The sequence below is a fragment of the Hypomesus nipponensis genome, chromosome 16, assembly GCF_054491055.1.
Source record: "Hypomesus nipponensis isolate SF chromosome 16, ASM5449105v1, whole genome shotgun sequence".
In the NCBI taxonomy this organism is placed as follows: domain Eukaryota; kingdom Metazoa; phylum Chordata; class Actinopteri; order Osmeriformes; family Osmeridae; genus Hypomesus; species Hypomesus nipponensis.
The window spans coordinates 2184868-2200000 of NC_140376.1; the positions used below are offsets into that span (position 1 = coordinate 2184868).

At 48.6% G+C, this 15133-nt stretch overlaps 2 protein-coding genes and 1 long non-coding RNA gene across 5 annotated transcripts; 2 read left to right on the forward strand and 1 right to left on the reverse strand.

Annotated features, from left to right (window-relative positions):
- The first annotated feature begins 808 nt into the window (after positions 1 to 808).
- On the forward strand, positions 809 to 2146 carry LOC146254327 (uncharacterized). The gene is made up of 3 exons (XR_014731482.1): positions 809 to 850; positions 1387 to 1483; positions 1798 to 2146. It is a non-coding gene; the product is annotated as an uncharacterized LOC146254327 (long non-coding RNA).
- A 1325-nt stretch (positions 2147 to 3471) lies between these two features.
- On the reverse strand, positions 3472 to 4707 carry s1pr4 (sphingosine-1-phosphate receptor 4). The gene has a single exon (XM_084676036.1). It carries the CDS (start codon positions 4705 to 4707, stop codon positions 3472 to 3474), a length of 1236 nt encoding a protein of 411 aa, XP_084532162.1.
- Positions 4708 to 7778: 3071 nt separating this feature from the next.
- Positions 7779 to 14095, forward strand: mpnd (MPN domain containing). 3 transcript variants are annotated; one of them, XM_084675430.1, is made up of 14 exons: positions 7779 to 8821; positions 9425 to 9627; positions 10283 to 10504; positions 10621 to 10732; positions 10874 to 10955; positions 11124 to 11220; positions 11519 to 11591; positions 11750 to 11826; positions 12123 to 12303; positions 12820 to 12890; positions 13074 to 13163; positions 13333 to 13425; positions 13681 to 13780; positions 13903 to 14095. In XM_084675430.1, exons 1-13 carry the CDS (start codon positions 8818 to 8820, stop codon positions 13765 to 13767), a joined length of 1392 nt encoding a protein of 463 aa, XP_084531556.1. In that variant the 5' UTR covers positions 7779 to 8817; the 3' UTR covers positions 13768 to 13780; positions 13903 to 14095. The 3 variants fall into 3 exon arrangements, with proteins under 3 accessions (XP_084531556.1, XP_084531555.1, XP_084531557.1); XM_084675429.1 differs by having other exon boundaries at positions 13681 to 14095; XM_084675431.1 differs by having other exon boundaries at positions 12123 to 12291; positions 13681 to 14095.
- Positions 14096 to 15133: the final 1038 nt, after the last annotated feature.

Here is a 15133-nt window from a genome sequence, read left to right on the forward strand (position 1 = left end):
ATGTATGGTCATCAACAAACACATGAGTGTCTTGACTGAACCTTCGGTGGCAACAACAAATGTGCCTTGGCATGTCTTTGAAGTGCTCTCTGGAAACACTTGAGTTGTGGTGTGGTGGAGTAGTGTAACAGACGTGGTCTTGCAAGTTCCATCAGAGGTATACGGGAGTCGAACTCACCACCTCTGACTTCCCAAGCGCCACCACTACCAACTACGCCAACGAAAAGCAAGCACTTGGTTGACGCGGGTGGCCTGTTACATACTTGAGGAGTGAGTTTCACCATACACAGGCTACAGTAGCACTGTGTTTCTGTACTGCGCCGTGTCTCTGGTGGGGGTCAGTGGCTTGCTCTTCCAGAGTCGTTCCTCTCCCGACAGCGAGGAGCCAAGTGGCATTAGGTGAGTCTGATGTTCAAGCTGACCTTCCTCTCTCAGAGAATACACTTCAGGGACTTCAGGAATGTTTGTGCCAGGCATCTTTCACAACACAATCAGTTAAGTGGGGCGCAGCAGCCAACAAGAGGGAGGAGGGAGTAAGGGAGAGGGAAGGGGGAGGAGGAGGGAGGGGGAAGGGGGGAGGAGGGAGGAAGGAAGGGAGAGAGAGGAGGGGGAGGAGGGAGAAGGGAGGGAGGGAGGAAGGGAGAGAGAGGAGGGGGGAGGAGGGGGGAGGAGGGAGAGAGAGGAGGGGGGAAAGGGAGGGAGGAAGGGAGAGAGAGAGAGGAGGGGGGAGGAGGGGGGAGGAGGGAGAGAGAGGAGGGGGGAAAAGGGAGGGAGGGAGGAAGGGAGAGAGAGGAGGGGGGAGGAGGGGGGAGGGAGGACGAGGAGAGATGCCCAGACTTATGCACCCAAGGTTGGGAACAGGTTTTGTCTGCTGCTCCGGGTGTGTGGGTGTGTGTGTGTGTGGGTGTGTGCGCGCATCATTGACTGTGAGGTTGTCTGCGGTTATCTGAGTGTAGGTGTAAGTCTGAGGTTGTGTGTGTGTGGTGGAGGGGGGTTTGTGTGTAGGTGTGGTGATGTGTATGTGACATTCTTTGTGTGTGTGTGTGTGTGTGTGAGAGAGAGAGAGAGAGAGAGAGAGAGAGAGAGAGAGAGAGAGAGAGAGAGAGAGAGAGAGAGAGAGAGAGAGAGAGAGAGAGAGAGAGAGAGAGAGAGAGAGAGAGAGAGAGAGAGAGAGAGAGAGAGAGAGAGAGAGAGAGAGAGAGAGAACATGCACATGTGGGTTAGTGATGTGTACATCAGATCTGATCACGTTTGACTGTTTTCAACAGCTCTCACACCCTCACACATAAACACACATGTGCACACACACACACACAAAATGGTCTTGTATGCAAATACTTGTTGTGGACAAGTCTGGACCACACACCCTCTCTGCTTGGTTCTCAGTTTGGTCTGACTCCCGTCATGAATGTTCGGGAGCCGACCTGTCCTGAGGAGGCTGGCGACGTAAGCGATCAGGAGTGATCGCACTCTAGAACACCCGGTGTGTACACAGCCTGTGATTGGTCAAGCGTCTGGCATGAGGAATGATCTGCGGTCATTCAGCCAAACACAGCCCATTCAAAAGCTGCCTGTGCCCTCACTACCCTGATGTCATCTCTTTCCCTTCTGTCAGAGACGTGGGGGTGGGAGAGAGAGAGAGAGAGAGACAAAGAGAGAGAGAGAGAGAGAGAGAGGGTCCTGAAATAGCAGAACAGCAACAAAGGACTCACACCTGGTTTTCTTACAAATGTTGGTAAATGTAAATCCCATCTGTGTTTGCACCAGCAGCACGTTGACATGTTTCTCCGATCACAGATTTAGGACCTCTCCCTGGAAGGACAACATTCTGCCTGATGAAAAATACACTTATGTCAGATCTAGAATTGACATCACACGAGACAAAGAGAACTTGAATAAAAGATGTTGGGTTGTTGTCATGTGACACATGAGAAGGTTTCCCATGAACCAACATAACAATGATGTATTGTATAAATACTGAAGAGAACATTTCACATGAATGAAAAATGCATGCGTGTTGTGTACAGTCATGTTCATACTGTCTAATGCAACATGTTTGGTCGTATGTGAAGTGGATGCTTTCGAAAGATCTGGTTTGTAAATGTGTGATATAAATAAGACCAGTGATTTGAAAGGGTTAAACAAGCAGCTTTGTTACTGGTGAATGTGTGTGAGAGTGGCAGGTACACACATACACACACATACACAGGTACAGTCACAGAGGGAACTGTAAGTAAGTGTCTACCTACGTCAACATTGTCCCAGTACAGCAGAGAACATGGCTTAGAGAGAAATCACACACACACACACACACACACACTCACATCTGTACACACACACAAACGAATACACACACACACACACTCAGCCTCAGTCAAAGCATCACTAAGCAGAGACAGGTGTTTCTGCATGATCCCATGTCTCTAATCCACATGTATGACCGACACGGAACCAAGTCCATTTCCACACACCTGTTTCCCTCTAGTGGTCAATGGTAGTATATGCTCAAATGAAATCACTGGGTTGGTTTGTTCGATAAATATCATACAGTCATTTCAGAATACTCAAGAAGTGTTTGTGCAAAGAAATTTCCAGGAACTTAATAATAAAACCATTTATTTGTATTATTTCAGGCCTGTATGATACAGTGACAGTAAATGTTACAGTGCTACAATTTTTCTTGCAGTGGAAAGAATACTCTTTACAACAGCCGACAATAACTGAGAAACATTCTCAGACTTAAACTGAGAAAAAATAATGCACGAGTAAATGAAAAACTGTAAATGGTATAATTTTCAGACAATAATCAATACCCAAATGTTCAAATCTTCATTAAAAACAGTGAACTAACTTCTTCTGGAGTGCAAAAATACATCTAACCTGAATTCACGAACATATGAAAGCACACTTAACCACAGAACATCACATCGTATAATAATCACATCATAAAATATCAAACGTGAAAATGTGACAAATCATGCTCAACTGAATTCGTTTCTGAAAACACATGCATCCCCGTGTGTGTGTGTGTGGTGACGACAACACCTTAAAAACCAAACCCACACACACCCACGAAACCCCCAAAGACACACACATCCTCACACACACACGCTCACACATCCCCACACACACTCACACACCCCCCCACACCCTCTGTGACCTTAAGCTATCTGTGACATACTTTCGTGTAAAAAGGGCTATACAAATACATTCTGATTTGATCCTCACACACACCCTCACAAACCCACACCCACTCCCACACACTCACCCCCCCACCCAGACACTAACCCAGCCCTGGTCCCCTGGTCTCCTGGTCCCCTGGTCCCCCTGGTCCCTGGTCCCCTGGTCCCCTGGTCCCTGGTCCCCCTGGTCCCCTGGTCTCCTGGTCCCCTGGTCCCCCTGGTCCCTGGTCCCCTGGTCCCCTGGTCCCCTGGTCTCCTGGTCCCCTGGTCCCTTGGTCTCCTGCCCCTCCTACCCACTGGACAGGCAGGATGTTGTGGAGCTTCGGCGGTGCTTCTTGGGGGTCTTGGCGGGCGTGGGCGGGCTGACCGTCACGCTCAGACTCCTGGTCTTACTGAAGCTGTTCCTCATGCTGCTGTGTCGGCTCTCCGACGTACTGCTGGTCTCCTTAGACAGGAAGGTGTCGGGCCGGCACAGCCCCGCCCTCAGACAGCAGCAGCACAGCATCCCGGCGATGGCTCTCCGCAGCTCCGCGCTGCCCAGGGAGTAGATGACGGGGTTGAGGGCGGAGTTCAGCACCGCCAGGCCGATGAACCAATCGGCGCTGAAGAGAGGGGCGCACTGCCGCGACGTGCAGAAGTAGTCGACCAATAGGAGGAGGAATAAGGGGCCCCAGCAGAGCAGGAACACGCCCACGATGGAGATAACCGTCTTGAGGAGGGCCAGCGAGCGCTTGCGGCCACGCTGAGAGCCCATCTCCGTGCTGCGGCGCACGTGGCAGTAGATGGCGCCGTAGAGCACGCCGATGGCCAACAGGATGAGGAGGAAGACCACGAGGGCGAACAGGACGTAGTTCTTGGAGTAGAGGGGCAGCAGGGTGGAGCAGCTGTCCAGGCGGCAGATGCAGTTCCAGCCCAGCAGGGGGAGCAGGCCGATGGCGAGGGCTAGCACCCAGCACAGCGCCACCAGGCCGTAGATGCGACAGGAACGCCCTGCGGAGCGCCGGGCGTGCTGGGGCCTCATCATGGTGGTGTAGCGTTCCACGGCGATCAGCAGCAGACTGAAGATGGACGCAGCCAGGGCCACGAAGAGCACGCCCTCCCGGAACAGCCAGAGGGAGGGGCTGAGGCGGAAGGTCTTGCTGCCCGACATGCAGATGTTGAGGACGTAGGCGGCGCCCGCCAGGAGGTCGCTGAGCGTGATGTTGGCGAGGCACACGTACAGCCAGCGCCGGCTGTGGCAGATGCGGGAGAAGACGGCGGCGAGCACCAGCAGGTTCTCCAGGATGATGACGACGCTGATGATGAGGGAGATCACCATGGTGATGCTGACGTGCCCGGGCCGGGGGTCGGGGCGGTGCTGGAGACGGCCCGTGTGGTTATAGTGTTCCAGGATCAGGTGGCTGGAGGAGGAGGGGAGGAGGGGCGAGGAGGTGTGGTTACCAGCGGGGACGACACCAGGGGGGCCGGGGAGGTGGTAGATGCTGGGGCAGGATGACGGGGAGTTGAGAAAAGAGAAGGCATCCATGACTGGGCTGAGCTGAGCTGGGCAAGCCTGGCCTGGGCTGGGCTGGGCTGGGCTAAGCTGGGCTGGGCTGGGCTGGGCTGGGCTGGGCTAAGCTGGGCTGGGCTAGGCTGGGCTGGGCTGGGCTAGGCTGGGCTTCCCAGACTGGGCTTCTGTGAGCTGGGTAAGTGAGTAAGTGTGTAACTCCTGATCTGTGCTCAGATGTCTCAGGCTAACACCCTCCTCAAGGCAGCACAGGGGCTAGGCTGGGTCACACCACACCTGGACACAAGCAACAGAGACATTCATGAAGAACACATCCTTTAACATGCTCACATTCACACATGCCATCATCTGACACAGCAGCCAATACCACTGGGCTTTGGGGGAGGAGCCAGAGGTAGGTTGCTCAGCAACAGGGGGATTTAAATCAGCACACAAGGAAAATTCTTTGGCCTGAAAAACAGTTTTTTTTATATAGTCTCAGACAAACTAAACAATGATCACTTTAATTAAACAAAAAATTAAATTGTCTGTATTTATACTTTTATGCCATCAGAATTTCACAGTTTTAGACAAAGGGTAACCGTGCAGATTGTTTCCATTTAACAATACGTTGTTTTTACTTTTTACTAAAATACTAATGCATATGCAGTAACAGTTTGTACACGAAACATAAAATTGTTAAAGCTCAAGAGGGAACAGTTTCTACAAGCTTAATGTAGTGTGATATCTAAAAATATTAATAAAATATGTTCTCAAGTTTATATCAATCACCAAAAACACTAATATTTCAAATGTTCTTAAATCAATATGAATACATTAAAGTTGTGGACTCTTAGTCACTAAGCAATAGAAGATACCTGAACTTACTGTAGCAGTGATGATGTTGCTCAGGCAGATGGTGAGTGTGTGTGAGTGTGTGTGTGTGCCATGCTTTCTGTTACTATAGCTTGGGCAGATGTTTTCTTCTGTAGTGCATGAGGAAGTAGTTTAGGTGGTTCTGAAGGTTACACCCATAGCACGCACACACGCACACACACGCAAATACACACAGACACAAGATACATGAGGTTGTATTTGTAGTATTGCAATTTCATCACATCCCTGGACTAGAAAACACTTAAATTGTGAAATTGTGCCTCTGCTTTATAAATCCCCGTCAGAATCTGGATACAAATAAACCCTACCTGCAGCGGCCGGTTCTGTATGACTTTAACATGTCACAGCTGTGATGAACAACTTTTGTCAAGTCATCATGTCAGCATCTGGAACAGCATTCCCAGCATTCTGAGGCTATTTACACTACCTGCTGTATGCAACATCCTGTCCGGTTGCCCAAGCTACCCCCCCCCCTCCCCCCCCCCCTCTCCCCCCCCCCTCTCCTTCCCATCCTTTAGGGCACAGCACTTACAACACACCAGCCCAGCACATGATCCTAGAGTCTGTTCATCATTTGGTGTGTGTGTGTGTGTGTGTGTGTGAGTGTGTGTGTGTGTGTGTGTGTGGTGGTGGATGGGGTCTGCACGGATATCAGACAGATTAGGATTGTCTATCTTGAATAATCTAGCAGGCTCCTGTCTGTGTGTGTGTGTGATAGAGAGTGCACAACTCACAACTTTATTGTCATTGCACAGAGTACACGAAAGACGACAAAAGACAACGAAAAGCAGATTAGCATCAACCAGAAGTGCAAATAAAGCAGTTAGAGTACGTATATATATATATATAAAGAAAAGTGATATATAAATAAAAGGATACGTACAGCAATAAGATGTGCAGTAATACGATATGTGCAGTAACAGCAGCGAGGTAGTGCTAAATGAAGAGATAGGCACAGTGAATACCACGGACCAAGTATATAAGTGGATGTACAGTTAGTAAAAAGTAGTGCGAATGTTCAGTGGCTGGAAGAAGGTGCAAGGCAACGGTGTTCACCGTAACACCGCCAGCAGAAACACCCAGCTCAGTGTGGTTCCTTTAATGCTAATGCAGACTTTTAATGTATAAATGCAAGTGTTACAAAACACCTTCTGCTGCTAGACGGACACAGGTCTGTGTCGGGGCCCTTATTTACCCAATCTTTCTCAGAAGTGAGAAAGGGGCCCCTCCCAGGGTTTCCTGTCAGATGGCAGTAGTAGTAGTTTCACACTTCGGCTTGGATGGAAAGATATCACACATGCTCACACGCCCATACGCACACACACACACGCTTGCCCATAACCACTCAACCGCACTCAATAAAGCTCCTACTACTAATGCCAGTCATTGGTCTCTGGGGAAGACAAACTAAACTAACACTTTTTGACGAGAAAGGTGATCTCTGTGTGTTATTAATAGTCATTCCTAGTGATGAACAGTGAATAAGAAACTTTTGTGGTATCAAGGGTTAAAAAAAATTAAGTGAAGTGTAGGCTATCTATCGACGCACCTCTTGCAGTAAAAGTTGGACAGATTTCATTAAAGTTTCCAACTGTACTCAGCAGTTTTTCCAACAATGCTTAAAATGTATTTTCTAGTTGAAATCGAGAACACTGACACTGTTTGTATAACCTTTGTATATGTAAGGTTCATTTTGTCCAACTGACCTACTTGACTTATTTGTCCTCAAGCTAGTTTGCGACGTGATCTAAATGCTGGGTAGAGACCCAAGCGTCCAGGGAGGCCCTGACGTTCTCACTTCTCCAAAGGAAATAGCAGCTATTAATACAGCCTACATTCAAATGATACAGGTTTTGTTTCGTTTTTTTTTTGCTGCTGAAGAAAACAAAGAACCAAAGCGACACACTTTCGCGTTCTGAAGCTCCAACAATACTGTTAAAAACGCCCTTCCTCTGCAGAAACGACTTAAGTATCAGAGAGAAACCGCAGACTGCAGGGAAGCCTACTCCCAATCAGTTTAGACAGACAGAGAGAGAAAGAGAGACAGAGACAGAGAGAAAGATAGATTGAAGGGGGGGGGGGGGGGGGGGGGACTGGAGGTTGCATATAGTGCAATGTCATGCGGACGCCGCCGTGTGGTTTCGTTTAAAACTGCAGTTTTGAAAATGAAGTTGATCCCTCCACGGCTTCCGTTACACCGCCTTGATATTGTACCGTTACTGATTTCTCTGGAACAGTCAAACTCTTTTTGCGAGTCTTCTGCTGTATTCTGTTGTTTATTCTGGCAGTGTCACCGTTAGTTCTCCTCAAACGCGATTTAAGCGAACTCCAGATTGTAACACAGAAGGGATCAAGTAGCCTATCCAGACGGCATATTTTAGACTAGTTCTGGAGGGACGTCGTCCTGTGTTTGCCTATAGTGACCGGCGGCGGCAGATGCAGCATTTCATCTGAAAAGTGAAAACGATAACCAAAGATAGCAAATGAATCAGTTTGCTAAATTGCTAATTAGCTGCTCGGAAGTTAATTAACCATTTAAAATAATTAAAAGCTAGTCAAATACGATGGTTAAATTCGTTATGTAGAAATGAATAATTTTAAAACCAATGCACATCGAGATCATCCTTTTATCAGGCTACTGTTGGTTAATTAGCCTATTAGGCTACGCTACAATATATTTTATTTGTAAATGCTTAAGCCACTACATACAGTAACCTAACCTTGACCGGTCTATTATAAATGCATTTTGCTCTTGAATTTACAGCGATATCGTGCAACCCACGAGCAATCACTAGCATTGTGTGACACTCACTCCCGGAAGCATGTATTGACTAATGGACGAACTATTAGTATTTTGTCATCATTCAACGTAGGCTATTAATAGTATATATTTTTCCTCTATTTCCACTCCTTAATGGATACCGCGTGGAAAGCGAGGGGTGGGCAAACAGACAATACGAGTTGAGCGTTTAGGGGCAGTTCCTGCCGGAGAGAATGACAAGGACGGGAGAGAGGGAGAAAGAAAGGGGAGGGGAATTGACATTAAAGCAACACAACAAGGAAACTACACTGCAGACACTAGACGCCTTCATTTTATGTTTATGTATAATAGCTGTGCCAACTGAAGAATTGTAGTCCAGCCAATCTGCCTATCTTTGAAAAATACATTCTTAGCACAGCTTCGAAGTGCCCCGAACAGAGAACGTTTTGACGAAGTTGGATATTAAGCCGCTTTCCGACGCTTTCAGACATATGGGTGAGAATGATAAGACAGAGATTTTAATTATTGTTCTGGGGAATATGTCAGATCCTTCACACGGGCCTCGCATTGCGGGGAATGAAGGAACAGTGTGTCCTTAGGAGACGTGGAAAACAAAGCCCGGTCACATTCAATCTAATTTATTACCTAATAGCAATTAATGACATTCAATTAAATCACTATCCCAACAAAAGATTAACACTTTTTGTCCGCACTGAAATACCGGTTTCTATATTATATATGTGAGCTTAATGAGAGCGGGCATTTTTGCAAACAGTAGGCGAACTAGAGTTCTCTTTGCCGCTGTCAATATTGAGAAAAAACGAAACATCAACTGAGACAGAATAAGCGTTGATGTGGGGTGATGTCTGTTTTGCATGGGTCGATCAACTTGACCTTTGGCTTCAACCTCTTTAATTTTCATGGCAATTATGTGTTTTTATAATCCTTTGTAATTTGGGTTGGCGAGGTTGTGATTCTCAATATGCCTGACAGTTTTATTATACATTACAACATAATCACCACAAATCTTATAAACGTGTCCGATCAAAGTTTCAGTTTGTTGGGGGATAGTCAATGTCAACCTTGATGTCTTCACAGGCTCCGAGCCGGACCTGTCTCCACAGGTGGTGGGGGAAGGGGGAGAGGAGGAAGAAGAGGATCTCAGTGGAGGAGAGGAATCAGACCTGAGGAACTGCTCTGGTCGAGGCTCCCTGTTGACCAGGAGGGGCATCACCCTCCGAGTTCTGCTGAAGGATGAACTGGTGGAGCCAGGGGACGGGGTGCTGTCCATACACTACCTGGTAACATGACCTCTCCATACACTACCTGGTAACATGACCTCTCCATACACTACCTGGTAACATGACCTCTCCATACACTACCTGGTAACATGACCTCTCCATACACTACCTGGTAACATGACCTCTCCATACACTACCTGGTAACATGACCTCTCCATACACTACCTGGTAACATGACCTGTCAATACACTACCATCTAACATTATCTCTCAATACACTACCATCTAACATTACCCATCCATACACTACCATCTAACATTACTTGTCAATACATTACCATCTAACATTACCATATAACATTACTTGTTAATACACTATCATCTAACATTACCAATCTCTCAATACCTTACCTGGTAACATTATCTCTACATACAAATGACAACTTCACTAGTTGCAACAATAATGAAAGTGTTACCCAATGATCTGTCTGCCTTCATTGAAATCATCCCCTTTCCGTCCCCCTCTCCATCTACTACGTTTACATTTAGTAGACGCTCTTATCTTATAGTGATTACAGGGACATTCCCCTGTGGCAAGTAGGGTGAAGTGCCTTGTCCAAGGACACAACTTCATTTGGCACAGCCGGGAATTGAACCAACAACCTTCTGATTCATAGCCCGACTCCCTAACCGCTCAGCCATCTGACCCCCACTAGGGTAAGAAGTTTGTTGGTGATCTGCTGAACGATGGCAAGATCCGCTGGGTGGAGACGGGCCAGATCTTCAACTCCCCCAGCGCCTGGGCCACCCACTGCAAGAGGCTGGTCAACCCCGCCAAGAAGTCCGGCTGTGGCTGGGCGTCGGTACGGTACCGCGGCCAGAAGCTGGTCCAGTACAAAACCAGCTGGCTGCACAAATATCAGCCCAGCGCAGCCATGGTGAGGAGTGGGGGGGGGGGAGCAGACATGAAATGAAATATAAGTGAAAGTAAAAAGTTGTCCGAAAAACAAATAGTAAAGTACTGATACCAGAAAAACATGTCCTGTGATGCCAGAGCCTGATAAGCGAGGGAGAGGATGACGACCTGGGCGATGAGGAGGAGGAGGAGGGGAAAACAGTGCTCGTGCCGGACGAGAAGAACAAGAAGACCAAACCTGAGCTGCATGGTGAGGAGGAACCCAGGAGGAACCTAGGGGGAACCCAGGGGGAATCCAGGAGGAACCCAGGGGGAACCCCAACACCAACCTAGGCTTTCACACTCGTCCAGTGTCTAGCCTGGGTGTGTAATCCATATTTCTTGGCTTCAGACGTCAGCCTGCTGCCCAGGAGAGGAGACAGGGAGAGGATCCCGGTTCGATACTGCACCCTGGGGACCAGAGATGCTGGCAGGTACGGACTGTGTTAACCTCTTACCGGCTCCCCGGAGGCGCGCTACCTAGACACAGCAGGTGTCTTGAGACAAGGGGTTATCATTTTAAATCTTCTCTAAAATGCAGGTACATTTGAGATTTTATTGAGTGATTCTGTTGATAGTTTTGTTTTGGCATGTCCTCACAGGGACCCCCACACTCTGGTAGAGCTCTCTGCCTTCTCAGCCATAAACCGCTTCCAGCCGTTCAACGTAGCCGTCTCCAGTAACGTACTTCTACTCATGGTGGGTCCAGATGCACAACTACACTAGAATCTACATCCATACTCAACAATACTATACCCTGGAAATATCAGAATTATCCCTCAAATTCCATTTAATGATTCATTCAATACATTGATGCGGAAGCGCTAATAACTGAAGAAAAGTTAATGTAAACAATACACATTTTTACACACAAGTAAACTGCATCCTGGATATTGTGGGATTATAAATCTGATTTTATATAAGATAGTGTGTGTCCTGTCTGTACTATGCCGTCTGTGACGGGGGATTGGTGTGTGTGTGTGTGTGACCTCACCAGGACTTCCACTGTCACCTGACCACCAGCGAGGTCGTCGGCTACCTGGGAGGACGCTGGGACACCAACACGCAACGTGAGTACGGTAACCGTGGCGACGCGTGTACGGTAACCGTGGCGACGCGTGTACGGTCACCGTGGCGACGCGTGTACGGTCACCGTGGCGACACGTGGTCTCGCCCGCCAGCTCCCCTGATGTTCCTCTCTCTCTTCCTGTGTTCTTCGTCTGGACAGTGCTGACGGTTCTGAGGGCGTTTCCTTGTAGAACGCGGCTGGGAGACAGAGAGGCAGCATCGGCCGTGGAGGAGGAGGTAAGGAACGTCTGAAGAGAACGTCTTGGAGAACACCTGAGAATACTCTGTAGAGAACCCTGGAGCTGAACAAGAGAGTATCACGAAGGGAACCCCATAAAGGAACCTGAAGAGAACCTACATAGAGAACACCACATCGAACTGCCAGCAGTCTCAGTACATCCATGCTGACGAGACCATGAACACACATATCGAATTCAGTATCAGTTATTAATTCACGCAATTGAACAGTTGACATTAAGTAAAATCCCTGACCTCTCTCTCCCTCCCTCTGTGTTTTCCAATCATATCCACAGATCTGCCAGAACCTGTTCATGCGAGGGCTGTCATTGGTGGGCTGGTACCACAGTCACCCGCGTGGCCCCGCCCTGCCCTCCCTCCAGGACATCGACTCCCAGATGGACCACCAGCTCCGTCTGCAGGGCAGCAGCAACGGCTTCCAGCCCTGCCTGGGCCTCATCTGTGGTAGGGTCTGGGGTGAGGTGCATGTCCTGGTGTCTGGGCTCTGGGGGGTGGGGGCTGGGTGGTGGGAGGTGAGGGCTGGGTGTTGGGGGCTGGGTGGTGGGTGTTGGGGGCTGGGTGGTGGGGGCTGGGTGGTGGGAGGTGGGGGCTGGGTTGTGGGAGCTGGGGGCTGGGAGGTGGGACCTGGGTGGTGGGGGCTGGGAGGTGGGGGCTGGGTGGTGGGAGGTGGGGGCTGGGAGGTGGGGGCTGGGTGGTGGGGGCTGGGTGGTGGGGGCTGGGTGGTGGGAGGTGGGGGCTGGGTGGTGGGGGCTGGGAGGTGGGGGCTGGGTGGTGGGAGGTGGGAGGTGGGGGCTGGGTGGTGGGGGCTGGGTGGTGGGGGCTGGTGGTCTAAGTGGTGCGTTGGGGTGAGGTGGTCTGGGTTCTGGGTTAGGATCTGGGGCCTGCCTTGTATGGTTGTGGGTTGAAGGTCCGGTGTGTTTAACGTCGACCTGCTGAATGTTCACAGCATCCTAACCTGTTCCTCTGTCTTAGGTCCGTACTACCATGGCAACCAGGGGGTAGCGTCCACCATCACACCGTTCTGGGTAGTGCCCCCCCCGGAGGTGAGCGATGGTGTTGCACGACATCCAAAACCCCTTAACACCAGCACAGTGAAACCTGGTTCAGAAACACTAAGACCAGAAGCTGGACAGTGGTCCTAGAACACGTCGTACCATAAGTCATCCTTTTGTTCATATGTTTTAAGGATGTCGCACTCTCTTCTTCTACCTCTCTCGTCTCCGTAGCAACGTCCTAACGATTATGGGATACCGGTGGCGGTGGAGGTGACCTACGTTCAGGACAACTTCCTCACCAGTGATGTTCTCAATGAGATGGTAACTTAGCAACCACTTTATGTGGAGTTTTCTCTCTCTCTCTCTCTCTCTCTCTCTCTATTTTTGACCCAGAACTTATCTAATATTACATCCTAACCCTATCCGAACTACAGTAAACCTGGCCTACACCTTCCTAGTGATGGCTCTCTCTGGTCTCCTTGGTGTGTAGATGCTGCTGGTGGACTTCTACAGAGCTGCCCCCGACTTGGTCCAGTTCCAGCAGTACTGGTGTCCAGACACCACCATGATGGACAAGATCAAGGTGAAGGCGAGGGACTGGGGTGATGGTCTGTGTGATGCTGTCGATCAGACACAGGCAGATCTGGGATCGTTTGATTGAGTCTGGCTGGAGGGCATTCTCTGAATAGAACATTGGTCACATTGTCCCAGACTAGATCAATCCAGCACAGACTCATTGAAAGTAGCTTTTTGGAAGAAAAAATATTGATAGTTATTTTGATGTCAGTTGCTTAGCTTTCTAATTTTTTCCCCTCACCTGATTGGCTGTCTTCCCCAGGGCTCCCTGAGTGGCCACGCCCCCAAGGATCAGGCCTACTCTCAGATCCTGGAGCACGTATGCAGCCAGCTGATAAACACACACTGAGACCCCTCGTAGTGTGTGTAGCCTTTCACTTTTGGACCTTTTACGTGTGTGTGTGTGTGTGTGTGTGTGTGTGTCGATGTACACTGGCTGTTTACTAGTGGACTTGTGTGTGTGTGTTTCTGTCCTGGACGTTAGAGACTGTTACTGTAGCTGAACGTGGAACGGCTCTCTGTGTGTGTCGACCTCGGAAAGCGGGATCTTCCTCCTCCTCCTCTTCCTCCCTGTTCTCCGTGAAACCTTACTGTAGTCTGACACTTGGAGGTGTGCGAAGACAACAATGCCTTCTAACTGCTGAGGAAACGATGAATTAAAACACACTGGAACTGTTGACGTGTGTCTGTCTTCACTTATCAAAATGCACGTGGTAAAAAATATTTTCACTATATTTAGCCATGAGTAAAAAACAAACAACTAAAAACTAGTTAAAACCGTAAGTAAAGAGAACCACAACAAAACATTTTTTTCAATTTATTTATTCAAAGGAAGACCAGGGAAACAGGCAAGTACAAATTGTTGATAATTCATGGATATTGTGGTTAAATTATGTTCATGACATACCAAAAGTCAAAAAGAAAACTTCAACTTATGACGTACATTAACAAGTTATTGTAAAGAGCTACATGCAAAGATTAATTTAAAAGTGTTTAAAGGTTTTCGCATTTAAAAAATAATACTATCGAGCACCAGATATATATATTTTTTTAACTTTTATATATATATATATTTTTTTTTAATATAACTGGCACTCACGACAGATTAGACAGAAATAACCCTTTTTAAAAAGTGTAGTGTCACATGCATGTGCACAAAGGCAAGTCCAGCAAAGTGCCAGATTCTGGAATCTCCAGGATGTTGTTATAGCAACAAAGTTATGTTATCTTGGACTACCTTGTGTGTGATCCAGTCAGCACCCAATGTCCCTCTACCAAGATGGCTGCTCTACACCCTCAGTAAACCCCCCCCCCCCCCTGTAAACATGTAGAAGCTGGGGGGGGAGAAGACGAGAGGTGGAGAGGGAAACAGACACCTCCACCACCTCCTAATGCACTTTGACGGAGGTGTGACGAGGCTAAGAGGAGAGAAGGAGGAGGAGGGCGTGGTCCTTGCGGAATGATCACACACAGTGTCACTAAAGGAACCTAGGTACTCATCTGTAGTCCCAGTCCTCACATACGGTGGATCTACACTGTCTGTGTGTGTGTGTGTGTCTGTGTCTGTCTGTGTGTGTGTCTGTGTGTGTGTGTCTGTCTGTGTGTGTCTGTCTGTGTGTCTGTGTGTGTGTCTGTCTGTCTGTGTGTGTGTGTGTGTCTGTGTGTGTCTGTGTGTGTGTGTGTGTGTGTCTGTGTGTGTGTGTGTGACTGGTGAG